Consider the following 19090-nt stretch of genomic DNA (forward strand, 5'->3'; position numbering starts at 1 on the left):
GTTAAAATTAGTTCATACTGCTTAAACATAGCTAATACGGCTTAAATTTCGTTCATGCAGCAATTGAATTTCGGTAATATTGCTTAACATTGGTTCATACTAGTTAAACTTTGTTGTTTTCACTTAAAATTAAAACATACCCCTTTTGTTGTGGCAAGCTACATGTACATAACATCATGTAGTCAGTCAACTATCGATACATTACAGGATCTACGGTTATGACCATCATCATGGCAACGGATGCATCGTAATTCACGAACGCTTGATGGTTGTGACTCTAGACGCTTCGCCTTGGTCGACCAACCCGGCTTCTTGGTGATTAGAGGCGCTAAGTAGTTCGCGGTTGATATCATCCGCTTTGTCATTATCCGTGCATCGGAAATATGGCTTCGCATATGCTTGTTGGTAAGAGTCCCATCATGAAGTAGTCATCGATATATCGATGAATATTTGTGTCTGCTTGCGATGATTGCCGCACATGCATGTTTGCATGGAATGCCATACACCGCCACCTACGACATGAGCATGTCCGAAAGCGCTCAAACCGATGCGTAGTTCTTTTTGGTCAACCACTTCAAAATGGTCACCGCCGGAACGGCCCGACCCGATGAAGTTAGCGAGACTCTTTAACAAGTTCCTCAATCTTTCGATGAATGACGGGGACATAGACGTCTCTCCCATCTTTTGAGATTGTTCACGCCGATGACACAACATGCCCATCAGCTTAAACCTTTGTACGAAAGACAAGTCATGAAATAATAAGCGGAAATATTAAAACTTAATCGGAAACACTATAATTTAATTGTAAAAATTGATACTTAAGCGGTAACAATTAAAATTAAGCGAAATATTTGAAACTTAAGCAGAGAACTCATTTTTACAGTAATTTTAGCTTGTTGAATCGATTGTTTTATCAATTCGCGCGAGCTTTGTTAATATGATTTCTTGCGATTTTTACTGTAATTCTAGCTAGCTTTATATCATTGTCATCTCATCTGGGGTTGTTGGTCATCGTTCTATGGATCATTAGCTAGATTGAAATTAATTGTTTCTCAAGTGCTCTCTCTGCTGTGACTGCTGCGATGATGTGCTTCCTTGCTATCTGATTTGCAGGAAGAGCTAGCGGCATATATAGTCCACAGAGAGTTAGAGATGCTAATTTCTCTTTGCTTTTTAGTATTAACATTGTAATCTACCATTTTTTTCATTAGATCCACAAGCTTCTAGCATTAACAAATTACAATGTCATTTTTATATATTTTTTTTCCCTGAGATTTTTAGTGTAATTCTGTTTGTTTTCAGGTTTTTCATTAGATCTTTTCAGAGTGCATATAACATCATTCATTGAAATTAAAATGAAGCATGAGATGATGACAATTAATCTCTCAGGCCATATTATTTTTTTACACCATAAATAATTATAACTTTTATTTATAATTTTGCTTGCTATTGTGCTTTATTAATCTTCGATTTATCATTATCAATGCTATTATTTTGTTGACTTTTGTCGGAAAGACTCGGAGGGTCAATCTTATCTTTTTTGAGTAACTTTTCATGAATAACACTTGATGGTCTAGCTTGCATCAATTTCTAAATGAGTTAGATTATTAACATCAGTCATCAGCATAAAAATGATTGGACACAGACAATCACCTCTTACTCTTGTCAGCATTTTCTTAGTCTAAGTTTCATTTTAATTCGCTTGCTAATTTTAATAAAATTGCTTTTTTCTTTTCTATTAGACAAGTGGAAGTGCATTAGACCACAACCCATGGCATATCTTGGTCTTACAATTTGTGGGCAAAAGTTGACATAATGGTTGGGGGATATCCTTCCTTACACATTGTTTTCCTCCTTTAGTTCACCACCTACCCGCTTGGCTGCTTAATTTTGCCTATTATATATCAGTCATTTGGGTCAACAATTGGTAGTGTAGCATAAGCAGCACCTTGTCCAAAGTTAAGTTTTTGGTTTGAGTTTCCTCTAAATGTTGTCAAAAGGAAAAGGAGAAAGATTGTTGTCCTCAAAAATAAATTTACCTGCTTTTGATCAAATAATCTATTGACGTGAAGGTAATAACTGGATTGAGGTAAAAGTGATGAAATTAGCACAAGCTAATCAATGCAGAATATGAATAAAAAAAAAAACAGAAACACTCTCACATCACAGCTGTTTGCTCAACCCTGGCTAAATTATGACTTGCGTTGCTTCAGGCCAGTTTGTAACCAATGAATTTAATAATGTTAGAAAGGAGAAGAATGAAAGAAGAGAAGAAAAGAGATGGATCAAAGCTCATCTATTGCCCAACAAGTGTGATCATGAGGCTTCATATAGAAGCCAAATATACAGTAAATATACAGGTATACCCATGTATATACATACATATATCTGATATACATACACACATCTAACACCCCCCCTCAAACTCAAGGTGGATCATGTGTCTTGAGTTTAGACAACATAAAGAGATGCTGATCACGTGTCTGGGCTTTGGTGAAAAAATCAGCCACCTGAACCTCGGTAGGAAGATAATGGAGGGACACAGTATGAGCACGGACATGACAACGGGTGAAGTGGGCATCTACACCAATGTGTTTGGTCAACTCGTGCTTGACCGGATCAGTAGCAATCTGAAGGGCTCCCGTACTGTCGCAGTGAATAGGAATAGGAGAATGGATCGGTACACCAAAATCCTGTAGAATCGAGCGAATCCAAAGCACCTCCTGTACTGTAGAAGCCAAAGCACGAACCTCAGCCTCAGCACTGGATTTGGCAACAGTGTGCTGTTTCTTAGTCTTCCAAATAACAAGTGAAGACCCAAGAAAGATACAGAGCTGGCTGATGTGAGACTCGATCATCAGGAGAGCTGGCCCAAGTAGCATCAGAATAGGCCTGTTGCTGAAGAGTGGACTGGTGTGAGTAGAACAAACCTCGCGAGAAAGTGCCACGAAGATATCGCAGTACTCGAAGAAGATGTCCATAATGAGCGAGGTGGGAGCCGCAACAAACCGGTCGAGAATGTGCACGACGATGAGAAATGTCGGGGACGTGTAACAAAGAAGATATACCAAGCTACCCACAAGATGTCGATAGCAGTAGGATCCGTAAGGGAGTCCCATCAGAAGCACGAAGCTGCAAATGCAACTCCATTGGTGTAGCGGCAGTACGAGTATCAGTCAAGCCAGGTTGAAGGTTAATTAGATAAAGCACCGTGACTAACAAAGATCGGCCCAAAAAAATGAGGAGGGAGAAAAGCACCAAGAAGAAGAGCACGAGCCGTCTCTAAGATATGACGATGCTTGCGTTCAGCTACCCCATTCTGAGGATGAGCCCCAGGATAAGATAATTGAGGTAAGGTGCCCTCTCGGAAGATAAAAGAGCACGAAAAGCCTGAGAAATATATTCACCACCCGAGTCAGATCGAAAGATCTTGACTGAGGCAGCAAAGTGGGTGTGAACCATGGCTATAAAAGATCGATAAATAGACAATAACTGACTACGATTATGCATAAAGTAGATCCAAGTAAAGCGAGTGTAGTCATCAATAAAAATAACATAATAGCGGTTACCTCCTTTAGAAACAAAAGGAGCAGGACCCCAAACATCAGAATGAATAAGTTCAAAAGGTGCATTAGTCTGAGATACACTCATAGGATAAGGACGTTGGAGCTGTTTACCAAGCTTACAGCCAACACAGACAACATCAGAGGAAGGAGAGACAGCTCCTAAGACACCAAGACGAACAAGAGATGACAGACGAGAGGGACACAAGTGACCAAGATGATGATGCCACATATGATGAGATAAAACAGTAGCATGACAGTGATGAATAGACTTAGCTGAAGATGACAGATGAAGAGTATCCAACACATAGACTCCATCATGGCGGCGGCCAGCTCCAATCACCGTCCCACTGTGATCCTGCACACGACATGTGGTACGGTCAAAAATAACCTGACAACCATAATCAGTAAGCTGACTAACAGACATGAGGTTCATGGATAAACGAGGAACATGAGAGACAGAGGGAATAGAAAAGAAAGTAGAAGAAAAATGGCCAGTAGATGAAATAGGGAGGAGGGTGCCATCAGCAGTACGAACACGTGTAACATGTAATGGCGGATGAGAATGATGAAGATGAGTGGCATCAGGAGTCATGTGAAGAGAAGCACCAGAATCAAGAAGCCAAAGAGGACAGGAACTACCTGGAGCAGTAGGAGGAACTTGAGCCGACCGTGCATGGCCAGTGGAGTCTGCTAGATGAGACTGCTGAAACTGTCGAAACATCGCCAATAACTGATGATCGGTAGGAGACAGCGAAGGAGAAGATGATGTAGCTGGAGATGGTGGAGCAGGAGAGACCTGGACAGAATGTGCCTGCTGGTGAGAGTGAGGCAGCGGTAGAAGAGGCGGTGAAGGAGCAGTACGCGGAAGTCCACGCTGTTTCTTCCGACACTCACGCTCATGATGACCAAACAGGCCACAGTAGTGACAAATCATGGTGCGTTTCGGCCTAGTAGAAGAAGGAGGCCGAGATGAGACAGAAGGTGTCGGGGGTCTACTAGATAATGACGAAGAGGCAGAAGGAATGCGAAGAACAGCAAGAGCACTACCTCCCCCTGTGAAGGTGGCAGGAGGCGGGTTTCCTCGAGACGCAACAAAGGTGAAAAGCATCATCCAAAGAGTAGAACGATGGAGCATGTAGTGAGCGAGGCCGAGTTTGTTCAAACTCGGGACGAAGGCGCATAATGAACTCATACATACGGCGTGTTTCATCATGACTACGACGACGTGAGCAAGACTCAGAACAAGTAAGGATCTGGGCAGCATGAACAGCACAATAGGGAGGAGTCAGAGCATCAATCTGACGCCATAAGGCACAATACCGACTATAGAACTGGTCGACAGTGTTCTCGCCCTGCTGAAGACTAGAGAGAGTCTGATATAAAGTGCAAAGTTGCGCCTGACTGGAACCACAGTAACGACACTCAAGATAGTCCCACATCGCCCGAGCGGTAGGAAGATCAGCAATCTGAGTACGAATATCAAGAGTGATCGTCTGACAGATCATCATCTTGGCCATAGAGTCGTCAGCAGCCCATTTCTCAAACTCGCTCAAATGCGGGAAGAAGAGTAGAGGCCTCGGTGGAAGGAGTGGTGTCAGGGATAGAAGGAGCAGTAGGAGCAGTACTCGTACCATCAACATGGCGAAGAACGCGAATGCCATCAAGAATACGCTTAATAGTGAGCCGCCAAGCGATGTAGTTGGTGCCGTCAAGTACCACATCAGAATGATGGAGATTGCGGTGACGCATCTCAGGTAGCACACTACTAAGCCCATAAGCATCCATATATATATATAGATATTTCCTTTTTAATCAGCCCTAAGCCCTAAGCACATGAGTACTGATGAAACTTACATCAATGTCTTTTGCTTTTGAATGGAGTCAGTTCAATTGTCTTCATGTGCTTGGAGAAGACACAAAAGGCTATATTCGTGGGGAAAGGATGGAGGCTGGGCGACAAGGTAGCGATCAACGTCTCCCGCCGATGATGGCGGCGTCGGTCGGCGGCGGCAGGCGGTGGGCAAACGGTGCGCGCAGCGCTGAGGCGCAGTGTGCTAGCCGAGCGCCGGTGTTGAGGCGGGCGTGGCGAGCGCGGGCGGAGCGCAGGTTTGCTCGGCCGCGCGCGGTGTCGAGGCGGGCGTGGCCGAGCCGGGGCCGTCGCGGGCGTGCGGGTCGGTCGCGGGGTGTGGATCGGGAGGCGATGCTGGTGGCCGAGCGGGGGGGCCAGGCGTGGATGTGCTGGCCGGTCGCGGGATGTGCTGGCCGGTCGCGGGTCGTCGCCGGTCGTCAGGCGTGGATCGGGAGGCGAAGAATTTTTGGAAGAAAGTATGAATGAGGAAATGAAAAGAGAAATGAAACAAGGGAGAAGAAGACAGGACTAGTGAAGTGTAGAGATGGCCGACTGGTGAAGTGTAGAGATGGCCGGAGAGGTGGCCGGAGAGATGGCCGGAGGAAGGTACCTAGTCTGATACCATGTTAGAAAGGAGAAGAATGAAAGAAGAGAAGAAAAGAGATGGATCAAAGCTCATCTATTGCCCAACAAGTGTGATCATGAGGCTTCATATAGAAGCCAAATATACAGCAAATATACAGGTATACCCATGTATATACATACATATATCTGATATACATACACACGTCTAACAAATAATACCGCAATTTGGATGATTGTAGAATGTATACATTGACCTCCAATTTGAATTTGTTCCTTGTATTTTAGCATGTCAAATGTTTTCCAGTTTATCAGGATTGAATTTCCTTCTTTTGTTTCCTTCCATTGTATAACGTTTTCTAGTCTATCAGCTGTTTGCTTAACAAGTAATGTTTATCTAAGTGTTGTTGTGGAATGGATTGAAGGTTTAGTGCTTGGATTTTGGGGGTAAGATTTTGGTAGTTTATCTAAGATGCAGGATGTGATCCACTGGGAGCTCATTTTGACTGTTGGCTTTTGAAATGATCGAACCCATCAAACTTACAACAATGTTATTAAAATTTAGAATAACATTGTTGTAATTGGAATGTGAAGAAGGGGCTGGCTCCTAGTCCAGTTCATCAGGGTGACGAACTTGTTTGGTGTGGAAAGATTGCTGTTGCAAGTGGGTTCAAATGTGAGTATAGTTACTATTTGGTTGATGATAATAGAAACATCTTGAGATGGGAAGCTGGGAAAAAGCGGAATTTTGAACTTCCTGAAGGGGTTCAAGTGGGAGAGTTAGTGGAAATTCATGCTCTTTGGAAGGCTAGCAATTTCATCATTTTAATCCCTTGATGATATGATTTTTTTGTTTTCTTTTTTAATTCTTTCTTAAATTATGGATTTGAATGCATAGCACTGTTTGCTTTTTTGTCTAGCTAATTTTAGTTCAAGTAATCAATGGTTGTTGAACTGCAAATGATATTTAACAAATGGAGGAACATATCGCATTTATGTATTATGAGAAAACACATTGATACCAAGAATGCTTAGTGAATTGATTGTCCTTATGAAAGTGTGTTTTGCATTACTTTTACAATGGTGTGCCACCTACAATTTGTGCAATGTACCTATTTTTTACCCAGGTAAAAATACATCTTATTTTCATTAATGTAGATCAAGATATTCAAATTTCTGGAACTAAGTTAACAAATTAATAATAATCCGGGAGCTGCAATCTATACTTCAGCTGATTTAAATTATAAAAAATGAATGCAAATTTGTGCAAGCGGGAATAGGTAAATTTACCAAAAGAATATGAATTTGAAACATTGCTTGCTTGTTGCCTTCTGAGTATTCAACATCAAGGAACATGAAAATTCCAATGCATGGAAAGTTTGTAATATTGCAACAAACTTATTTTCTAATCAACACTTAATGTTGGTTCTAATGAATACCGTTTCCAATCAACATGTTAGGCTGATACTAATGAATCAACCATTCTCAGCAAGAAGCTTTTATGACAACATTGCATGACTTGCAAAAATAATTGAGTTTGGTGCTCCACTGGTTACTATTTGGTTTGATTGGACATGTAAATAATTATCTGCTTAGCTGAATTCCTTGCTTATTGGATGCTGATTGGGCTAGTTTCTTATCTTCCAAGACATTTTGAAAAATTGCTTGACCTGGTACTAATAATTTATCCATTTGCTTGGATTCTGAGATTGGCGTGACTTGTATGATGAATTAATAAACCAGCTCTCTGTGCCCTTAGTTATATTTCATATATGAATGTCCTAGTCTCATTTGGTGCCATATGTATGTAAGTCATATGTTTCTAATAAAATTTTGCATGCTTGCTTGTAAACTGTTAGTATTTCCTCAAAATTTTATGACATTTTTCATATTGTATTCCAGACAGCTTCTGAAGATCTCTTCCTTAGAAGTGAATTCCAAACTGTCATTTTTGGTGCTGGCAAAGATGTGGAACCAGAAGTATCTTCTTTTAGGAATTGATGTGGAGGGGTTCTGGTGTGGCTATTCCAATGTTCTCTGTTAGGTTCGAGGATGATCTTGGAGTTGGAGAGTTCCTTGATCTAAAGTTACTTGTTGACTTGGCTGTCAAGTCAGGTTTTCATCTAGTTCAGCTTTTGCCAGTCAATGATACATCAGTTCATGGGATGTGGTGGGATTGATATTCCTACAGGTAATATAGCATCGTATGGTTGGCACAATGTGTTTAACAGCTCATAATATAGTTTTGTCCTCATCATAAAAATGTTTTACCTGTTACTCTCTTTGAATTTACAGCTCTCTCTCAGTATTTGCCTTGCATCCATTGTATTTGAGAGTGCAAGCACTTTCAACCAATCTTCCAGAAGAAATTAAGGTTGCCATGGACCTTCTTCATTTACAGTGACATATTGGTGCTTTGATGTGTTTTCAGATGCAACCTCTGAAATTGTTTAGTTTGGCTTTCAGTTATGTTGTACTTCTTCTTAATTTCTTTATAATTGCCATGCAGAAAGAAATTTTGAGTGAAAAAGATCGGGTTGACAGAAAGGCAAAACTTAATTATCAGCATTCAACTTGCTTTGTGGGGTGATTTTTAGTTTTCTTTAGGCAACCGTCTCTATATGATGTTAGTGGAGAAATCAACATGTCTTGTGTTTCTTATATAATTGCTTATCAACTCTAACTTGGCTTTCAGTTGTGTGAAATGCCTGTAAATTGGACTGGAGCACACAAGCTATGAAAGCCTTGGATTTTACATTTTTTAAGAATTTTATATGTTCAGTAGATTAGTTTATGTGGCATTATTTGAATGGAAAAATTGTTTAGTCTTTAATATGGGCTTTGAAATGTATTTATACTCTTCATTTGGTTTCCCAGAATATAGGTGTCAACATCAGAAAGGTCATTTGTTATTAACAATGAAAAACAGAAATTATTAAACATAATCCACTTTAAGACACCTACATGGCCTGTTATTGGATGATACTGCCCTTATTATGTGTGTCTAATTAATGGTATTACCTTGGGATTAATATTCTTAATTTTGTTTGATGTCCAATTTGAACTTCTAGGAGAACTAGATTCTGTTATGAGATTTTTGAGAATATTGTGGCAATCTCAAATGAATACTTCTCTTCTCTTTTCTCTTTTACTTTTCTTGAGGTGAAGTATTGGGCCATCTTCATGCATGTAGTCAAAGAACTGCAAATTGAAAGAAGAGGTTTACTTTTAGAATTAATGTCACATGCCATTATGTACCATTCATGCAAAACATTCAGAAGTATGAGAAGGGCACATAGGCCTGTAGCGATCAATGCATATCTCAATTACTTTAAGTACCACTAGATAAACTTTATATAGTATAAGTAGCATTCCCAACGTGGACCAATTTCTGCTTACTTGGCACTCTTGGTAACAGGCTGTTCAGTGTCTTATTATTGACAAAACTTATGAATACTTTGGTAAATCCTGATTCCTTTTGTTTTCCTAGTTCTCATGTGGGATGTTTGTTTCTACAGGATGTTGATTATGAGGCTACAATGGCTGCAAAATTATCAATTGCAAAGAAAATTTTCAATCTGGAGAAGGATAAAATACTTGATTTTGGTTCCTTCCTTCAATCTGGAGAAGGATAAAATACTTGATTTTGGTATATGAAGTCTATGTTTTGACTTGCTTTTGGCTATTTAGTTGCAGTATACTGTATAAATTGAAATCACATTAGTGTTTGAAGCACCTTTCTTAATTTGAAGTTCAGACTGTCATGAAGATTGCATGTATATTATTATCTTGTTAAGTAAACCACTTGACATGTGATTTTTTCGTGAACAGCACCTTGCTTTTGGCTATTTATGTTTTGACTTGCTTTCTGTTTTCTAAGAGACTTCTTTGAGACATCAGACCACACACAATGGGGCTGCTTTTCAGTGTTCTCAAAAGAAAAGGTAATGCAGCTGTGATTTCATTAAGCTCTTATTTAGAAACAATCCAAATCACTACGGAAATACCTAATTCAGATACTGGATTCTTTTTAGAGGTTATTATTTTGTAGAATTTTGTTATGAATATCGGCAACCACATTTTTAATGAGCATTTTATATCATTTCTTCTGATCACCTGATACATTTTTCATCAGCTCCAGAAGTTTGTTTCAAAAGACAGGCTGCATTATGAAATTATATGTTTCCACTATTACATTCAATACCACCTACATTTACAGGCAACTAAAGTTCATTACTACTTTGGAATTTGCTTTTAAGAAGATCATTTCTTAGTTTTGCATTATGGCAAATAGAATTTTCTGTTTATTTATTTATTCTCATGGTTGTGATTTGCTCACACTATATATCCAGCTGTCAGAGGCAGCAACTTATGCAAGGAAGAACAGAGTAGTATTGAAGGGGGATTTGCCAATAGGTGTTGATCGGAATAGTGTGGATACGTGGGTATACCCTAATTTGTTTCACATGAACACATCTACAGGTGCACCACCAGATTATTTTGATAAGAATGGACAAAATTGGGGGTTCCCAACATATTACTGGGAGATGTCAAAAGATAACTTCGCATGGTGGCGAGCTCGTTTAACACAGGTTATTCTGATTATTTATTTGCTTTTCACTTTATGCTTTTCCATCATTTCATCTTTTCTTATGCACTAGCCTTTTCTCTACTTTTGCAGATGTCAAAATATTTCAGTGCTACAGAATAGATCATATTTTTGGGTTTCTTTGAGAATCTGGGAACTCCCTGATCATACTCTTACTGGTCTTGTAGGAAAAATTCCGTCCTTCCAGTCTCATTAGTCAGGTAACATAAGTTAAACTAGAGTAAGCAGTAATGCAAATATTTGGTTGTGAGATAACTAAGCAAAATAGTTTTATCTAGTTAAATAATATATAATTATTATTTTTCCAAAAGAAATGCTAATTATTATTTCTGATTCTGCAATTTTTACTGAAAAGAAATACCGCATTTTTAGGATGAGCTCGAGAAGGAGAGTGGGTATATGGGACTTTAATCACTTGAGCCGTCCATATATCCGGCAAAAGAGATTTTGCAGGTTTCTGCTTAATATATCTATCCTTGGCTTAGCCGCAACATTTATCTTTTGCCTTCTTTTCTGCTATGACGGTTGTGTTAATAACCTTTTGTTTATTTCAGGAAAAATTTGGATCCCTTTGTACTGTTATTGCTTCCACCTTCTTGAATGAATATCAAAAACTCTGCTATGAGGTACTCATCTGTTTTTGCATCTGTTTTTATCTAGCTCATTGTTCTCTAGTCCAGCGGGAATGAGGTAGCATAGAATTCTTGAGATAGGCATCCAAATCTTAGCCACGTTTCATATTGAGTAATTAATAGCCATTTCACTAATTGGTCTTTTTATTATAATGTCTGCAATTTCTAGGAAGCATCATAAATCTGTTTCCTTGAAGCCAGTTAATAGAAGCAAAATGTGACTGCAGTATGTTCATTGTTAATTTGAATGGCGTGATAAGACCAACGAATCACTAGTTGGCTTTATGATTATGCTCAATACCCACCTTGTTGAAGTCTTAAACTGATTAGCCAGCACTCACAGGGATAAAAATACCAATAAGCTCATAATTTGATGATCTTCATTGTGGACTGATCAAATGGATGTACATGCTTGTATGTATGAGCTTTCATGGTCCACAAGGTGGATTAATCTGATTCTTTTGTTTTTTTGCAATTCTCTTCAAACTTATCCTTTTTTAACAATCAGTTGATAAAAAAGAATCTATTTAATTTAATGATCTTCAGGTAGCAATCAGTTGATGATTGTCTTTAATTTGTCGAGACAATGAAGAGAATTTAATTTTGTCAATAGCCTCATTTTCTTTGTTCCTTCCCTTTCAGAATATTATTCTTATCAGAAATTCTGAAGATGCTAAGAAATTTTATCCTCGCTTTTAACTTGGAAGATACATCAAGTTTCAAAGATTTATATGAACACAGGTGAATTTTATGAAATGCAATTCATTGCATTTTCACTTTGCCACACAGCAATAAGCTTGTCTTTACTCTTCATTTCTTACTGCAGTAAAAATGTTCCCAAAAGATTGTACTATGACTACTATTTCTGTCGGCAAGAAAATCTTTGGCGTCAAAATGCATTGAAGACTCTTCCTGTTCTCTTGAACTCATCAGATATGTTGGTTTGCGGAGAAGATCTTGGACTCATTCCTGCTTGCGTGCATCCTGTATTCTCTATTCATTTTTTACTCCTTTTTACAGTTATCATAGTCCACAAATTACTAAATTATATACATCATTATGTTCTGCTTTTCTAGGTCATGCAAGAGCTTGGGTTGATCGGCTTGCGTATTCAAAGAATGCCCAGTGAGCCTGATCTAGAGTTTGGTATTCCTTCTCAGTATAGCTATATGATGGTATATCTCATTACATACCACCGGATTGCTGTTTTTTTTTACAGCAATTAATTTATATGCATTTTCATGACATGATCTTGTTGGGAAAGGTTATTGCAATTACTTTGCAATACCGTCTTATATATATGCATTGTCATATGACTAGTTCTCAAATAATACCTTGATGGTGAATGCAAATACTTTTACATAATTTGATTGAATACTTACAATGGGGTTGTTAATTCGGTGCTTAGGTCTGTGCACCGTCATGTCATGATTGTTCCACCATGCGTGCTTGGTGGGAGGAAGACGAGGAGAGAAGATGGCGATACTATAAGAACGTCATCGGCTCCGATGAAGTACCACCCTCTCATTGTGACCCTGATATAGCACATTTCATTCTTCAGCAGCAGTTCAAAGCTCCATCAATGTGGGCAACAAAAGAGCTGTGTTTGATTATCGGAAACTCTACTGAGTCGATCAAATACAAATTTCAAACAAATTATTTTTTTCTTTTTAAAAAGTCTATTACTTGATGTTGTTGTTCTAGAGGTGTTAGAAATAATGAAGTCAAACTTGGCTGCCTATCATGACAAAATTGAATTCAATTAAAAATGTGAGTTTTTAAATGATTAAAAGTACAGGTTTTTAATTGATTAAATAATATATTTTAATTAAAAATTATTTATTAGGGTTATAACCGCTTCCATAACTATAACTAGAGTTTTAAAATTTTAATTGTATAATTGCCTCTTTCTAGAGGTGGTTAGCTGTGTTTGATTATCGGAAACTCTACTGAGTCAATCAAATACAAATTTCAAACAAATTATTTTTCTTTAAAAGTCTATTACTTGATGTTGTTGTTTTAATTGATTAAATAATATATATTTAATTAAAAATTATTTATTAGGGGTTATAACCATTTCCATAACTATAACTAGAGTTTTAAAATTTTAATTGTATAATTGCCTCTTTCTAGAGGTGGTTATAAAAACTGTAATTTAAAATTTTAATGATCGAGGTGGTTATAATCGTATGTGTGTTGTTAATTGCAGAGATGGTTATAACCGTCTTTAAAAACCTCTTCTTTAGTTATTTATTTATCCAACGGTTGTATCAAACCGGCTTTAAATTCTAGAGTCGGCTTAATACGAAATTCGTTATAAAGGCGGTTAAAATCGCCTCTATAGCTCATGAAAACCGCCTCTAAAGCTCTTTTTAAGTGTAGTGCACATCTACAGAATAAGTCCAAAACTTTTCATGCTAGTTTAATTGTATTACTTTTTTCAATTTTTAAGAATCTTTATATTGTATGTAAGATATTCATTTTAGGTTATGATGTTTAATTGATATAGAATGTGAACAGAATATGAAATATTCTGAAATATTTTGTGGAGTAACATTTCTCGAATTTGTGGTGCATTGAACAAATGCCTGTTGACATTCTTTATGATTGGTTAATGTATTAATATTGTAAATGATATTGTTATTCAGCTCTTTTCTAGTTCATTATTGTTGAGGCGTATCTTAGTTTTCAGGAATGAAAACCACCAATGATTTATAGAGCAAGACTCCATCATTTTTAACAATTCGACATCAAGGTTCGCAAATAAGATGTATTTGATCCTCAATGCATGTCTGACAATTCATTGCAGCAACATGAAAGATGAAGAGTGCATTACTGAAGGATTAAACACTCAATTTGAAGGTGAGATCTGGTCATATTCTCCAATGAACTTCACAACCTCCAAGTTATGCCCATTTAATGTAGTTTGATGGGACATAATTGAGCCAATAAGCTGTTTTAAGTTATGTCAAGATTTCAAATTTTAATTTAGAGTTAATGATACTTTTGCAGATAAACAAAGAGTGTACCTTAAATAAACTCAGTGAATGAAGCCTTATTTATCAAACAACCAAGAGCAAATCTCTCTGTTATTCATCACTAGTGCCCTTTCTTTTTTGGTCTAAATTCTTTTCTTTTGCTATTAATGTGCATATAATATTGTCACTTACTTGACAGTGTATGCTCAGGCATGTTTTCCTGATCACAGAGTTGCTAATGTGTAATGACACACATAATTAAGTAATAAGTGTTATGATTTCTTCACCATGATCACTTAGAAGATATATTCACAAAGTCTTTGACATTGTCAAAATTTGCTCCAAGTATGCCCATAGTGCATTAAAGATGAGTGTTAAAATTAATGACTTTCCAAACTAGTGAACAAAACTCTAAATAGATTTGGAAAAAATTTCTAGAGCCTTAAACAAGAATGTCTATATGTTATATAATAATAATAATAATAATAATAATTTTAAGCGCTCCCTTGACTTCCTCAGCGCTAGAGCATCAAATCCTTCCGGCGAACTCGATCATGACGCCCCTCAGGAGTAGTCGCATTTCCAAATCTTCTGACCAGGCCTGAGATGCCAGACGGTGTCTTCCGCCTGATCAGATTTTTACCTTTTTTTTATTTTCCTTTCTATGTTTTGTTGTACCCTTCTCCTTCACCTCTAGTGAGAGAATCTTATCCCTGTACTGTTTTCTTATTCCTCAATAAATCAGTGGTTTATCCACTTTTAATAAAAAAAAAATTATAATAAAAAAAAATTAGAATAGTTTCAATTAGAAAAATGTATAGAAAAATCTAGAAATTACTTTGTAAAAAATGAGAAGATATATGTTTGTTTTTTTCTTTGTGGGTGTGAGAAGGCTTGTTCCTCATTTTATCTTTTGTTTGTTGTTTTGTTCTGTTTTCTTCGTTGTTACCACTTCTAGTGGTTTCGTGCTTCTTATTGTTCTTACCCCGATGTTTTTGGCGTGGGGTTGACTATTGTTTCCTCTTTTAGTTAATTGGGATGGTTTATCACTCTTTTCATATTTTTGTAAAAATCAAAAGATTGTATATAGAACCACGTACAACTACTATGAATACCCCATAAGTTTCAACATTTAGAAAATCTAATATTGAATGAAGAATCTTTTGTCAAACTAGTCATAAAAATTGTATATATGTTTTAGGGAAAAAATTAAAATTGGCATATATATAACAGAGCATGATGTCCACAAATTATATTTATATTCATATATATATACATATAAGTGCGCAAATGGACCCAAATAAAAGAAAACAATAATGATAAAAGATCATTATGCTGATTACCAACTTTACTTTTTGGTATAATTCTTTTTCTTTCCGTTCTTTTTCTGTTGTTCCCCAATTGGCCATATTAAAGCACTACATTAGTGGATATCTTTATTCCTCCTTTTCTTTATATCAACTTCTTGATATGCTTTTGCTGCAAATGCAAGCAAAGCATCTCTTTAGAACAGAATCATATTGAGAAGGTTATAAATATATAGATCATATTTAACTTTCTTCTCTTGATCACTACTGCTTGTCACCACTTGATCAAAACAAAAAAGAGAAGAGAGAAACAAATCAATGGCTGAGGCTGCAGTGGGTTTTCTAATCCAGAAACTTGGTGATCTATTAGTGCAAGAAGCCATCAATTTGCACGGAGTGAGAGACGAAGTGGAGTGGTTGGAACGAGAACTGCGGCGGATGCAGTGCTTCTTAAAAGATGCAGATGCAAAGAAGAGCCAGGGAGATGATGAGAGAGTGAAGAACTGGGTCAGTGACATGAGAGATATGGCTTTTGAAGTTGAGGACATCGTTGACACTTTCATGTATTGCAAGCTGCGTAGACAACAGAGGCAGTCTGGTTGCATTGGTTTCATCAAGAGGTATGTTTTACCAACACCAATTTGATTACATGAAAATAAGCACTTATCATATATATAGGGAATACTTCTATGAAAAACACCAATTTTATAGCTTTGAAAAAATTACTTATTTTTCTAAATTCAACACTTATATATATATATATATAATTTGTGAAATTGTTTCTTTCAAAATTTATTAGATCAGTGTTTTGAGAATAAACGTTTCATACAGTTTCGAAATAGGATACTGGGTCATTATTCTTGGATGAATATGTCTTCCTAGACTTGCATATGGTACATGATGGCCTATTCTCACCTTGATAAGTAGATAAACACAGTATTTATCTATTCTCACTTCTTTTCATATTCTCATGAGTTTTCTTGCTCTTGGCACTCACATTTCTGTTGATTTGAGATATAAAACTTTTATCTATTTATATAATTACCAAGCATCTGACATTTCCTTATTTATTAACAATTAGTGTACCAAAGCTTCTACATTCTTATCCAATTGCCTGGGAATGTTGGAAAGATTCATGAACTAAACACTCACCCCATGTTAATAAATAGCTTCTCTATTTGGAGAGGTTCTTCCCAAAAAGAAATAAAGCTGTGTATTTTTTTTATTTTACTGAAAGTTTTAAATTTGCATTTTTTTTAATCTAAGCTTAAATTAACTAAAATTAATTGAAAGTAAAGGATGAGTAAGATGAATATCTCAAACTTCAGAGTCTTTAAATTTCTCTAAATTATTTGATCAAATGAAATTCTACTGTAGATGAATTAAAAAACTTGGAGCTTATCGGTATAAGAAATAACTATGATTTTTCTCCAGGTTTGTATTTATAATTGATGAATTGGTGAGTAGACACAAGGTTCATGTGGATGTTGAAGGGATAAAAACTAAGTTGCAAGAGCTATCTCGAAGTAGAGAAGTATATGGCATTGAAACAATTGGCACAACTAGTCAGTCTAAAAGTCAAGGCATGATTCCTATATTGCCCCAGCTGAGTGATGACATTGATATGGTTGGCTTTGATGATGAGAAGAAAAAGATTGTGCAAGAGTTAGTGGACATAAACAATACAAATCGGTCAGTGATCTCTATAGTGGGTATGGGTGGTTTGGGAAAGACCACACTTGCTAAATCTATTTATAATGATTTTGAAGTTAAGAGAAGTTTTGATATATTTGCATGGGTAATCATATCTCAACAATATACCATCCATGAGGTTTTGAAGAGAATCTCATCAAAAATTTTAGCAACTCCATCAGCTGACACAATCCAAGACCTCTCGGTTGCTATTTTTGAAAAATTGAAGAAAGGCAAGTACTTGATTGTTCTTGATGATGTTTGGAAAGAAGATGTATGGAATGAATTACTTAAAGTCTTTCCAAATGTTAATAAAGGAAGTAGAGTTATTATTACTACTCGCATCACAAATGTTGCTAAGATTGCTAATCCTACTACCAAATCACATGAATTGCGTTGCTTAGATGAAAAGGAGAGTGGGGAGTTGTTTCTTCGCAAGGTCTTCCCAAATCAAAAATATTAAAACATGTTGCCCAACATATTTGGTTGATTATGACTCATCAACTTGTTCAAAGGTGTGGAGGTCTACCACTAGCACTAGTAGTTCTTGGAGGACTTGTCTCAACTAAAACCACAAACCCAAGATGCATGGCGGGAAAGTTGTTGAGACATGAAAATGGAGGCAATTTGTGGAAGGTGGAGAAAGGTGTTTAGAAATACTTGCATTGAGTTACAATGATTTGCCATATTACTTGAAATCATGTTTTCTTTATTTTGGTTGCTTCAAAGAGGATGAGGAAATTCCTACACAACTAATAATTAGATTGTGGTCAGCAGAAAGTTTCTTACCAACAAAAAATGGTAAAAGCATAGAAGAATTTGGATTTGATTGTTTGGAGGAGTTAGCACAACGATGTTTGATCCAAATTACCGTGCTAAAAAATCGTGATAGCATAAAGTATTGCCGAATCCATGATCTCTTGCGTGACATGTGCATTTTAGAAGCCAAAGAGAACAAATTTCTTGAAATTTCCCAAAATGACACTACAGATTGTGCAGCCCGACGACTGATCATATTTAATGAGATTGAGACTCTAAACTATCCTAACTCAAAGTTGCGGGGTCTATTCTATGGCAATAGTTATAACCTTCTGCCTTTTAGAGCTCTGAAAGGACAACTTGGCAGATTTAAATTACTAAGAGTGCTTCTTTTGGCTAGTTCGGATATATCAGAATTTCCTAGTGAAATTAAATCATTAATTCATTTAAGATATCTTGCGTTGTATAATGATGATTTGAAGGAAGTTCCATCATGGATTGGTCATCTCCGTAATCTCCAGACTTTTATTGTATCCTCTGATGAGTTAGAAAAGATATCAGATTCACTTTGGACAATTGGCAATCTCATTCATGTTGATCTACAAAATGCATCAAGGGTTCCTCCTCCAAATATGGGAAATAATGTACCAAAGAATTTGCAGACTTTAGAAGGGGTAAATGCTGGACCATGGATAGGGAATGCACTTCCAAAGCTCACAAACCTATGCGAATTGAGCATAGAAAAAGTCTCTAATGATCATGCCGATGCCCTATCTTCATCACTCCAGAAATTGGGTGCGTCTTGCCTCCTTTTTCTATAGAGAATGATCCTGATGATGGAAATGAAATTCCTTTGGACAACATCATTACAGTCTTTTCCAATCAACACTGCCTCAAGGAATTACATCTCGGTGGAAGTTTGAACGCAAAAACAACTTCCACACAATGATGTATTTCCTCAACAACTAGTGGATCTATTTCGGAATTTTCTAAATTGGAGCAAGACCCAATGGCAACACTAGAGAAGCTGCCATGTCTCAAATATCTACGACTCTATTATGATACATATAGAGGCAAACAGATGATGTGTTCGACAACAGGTTTCCCTCAATTGTT

General features: G+C 37.0%; 1 protein-coding gene and 1 pseudogene across 1 annotated transcript; both read left to right on the forward strand.

Moving 5' to 3' along the window:
* The first annotated feature begins 7997 nt into the window (after positions 1 to 7997).
* On the forward strand, positions 7998 to 14462 carry LOC120255963 (annotated as a pseudogene).
* A 1263-nt stretch (positions 14463 to 15725) lies between these two features.
* LOC120255964 (putative disease resistance RPP13-like protein 3) lies at positions 15726 to 18795 on the forward strand. The gene is given in 4 exon segments (XM_039263728.1): positions 15726 to 16143; positions 16958 to 17665; positions 17731 to 17864; positions 17867 to 18795. Coding segments are annotated over 4 exon segments (2073 nt in total). The 5' UTR covers positions 15726 to 15841.
* Positions 18796 to 19090: the final 295 nt, after the last annotated feature.

This window comes from Dioscorea cayenensis, unplaced genomic scaffold (genome assembly GCF_009730915.1).
Source record: "Dioscorea cayenensis subsp. rotundata cultivar TDr96_F1 unplaced genomic scaffold, TDr96_F1_v2_PseudoChromosome.rev07_lg8_w22 25.fasta BLBR01001253.1, whole genome shotgun sequence".
Taxonomy (NCBI): domain Eukaryota; kingdom Viridiplantae; phylum Streptophyta; class Magnoliopsida; order Dioscoreales; family Dioscoreaceae; genus Dioscorea; species Dioscorea cayenensis.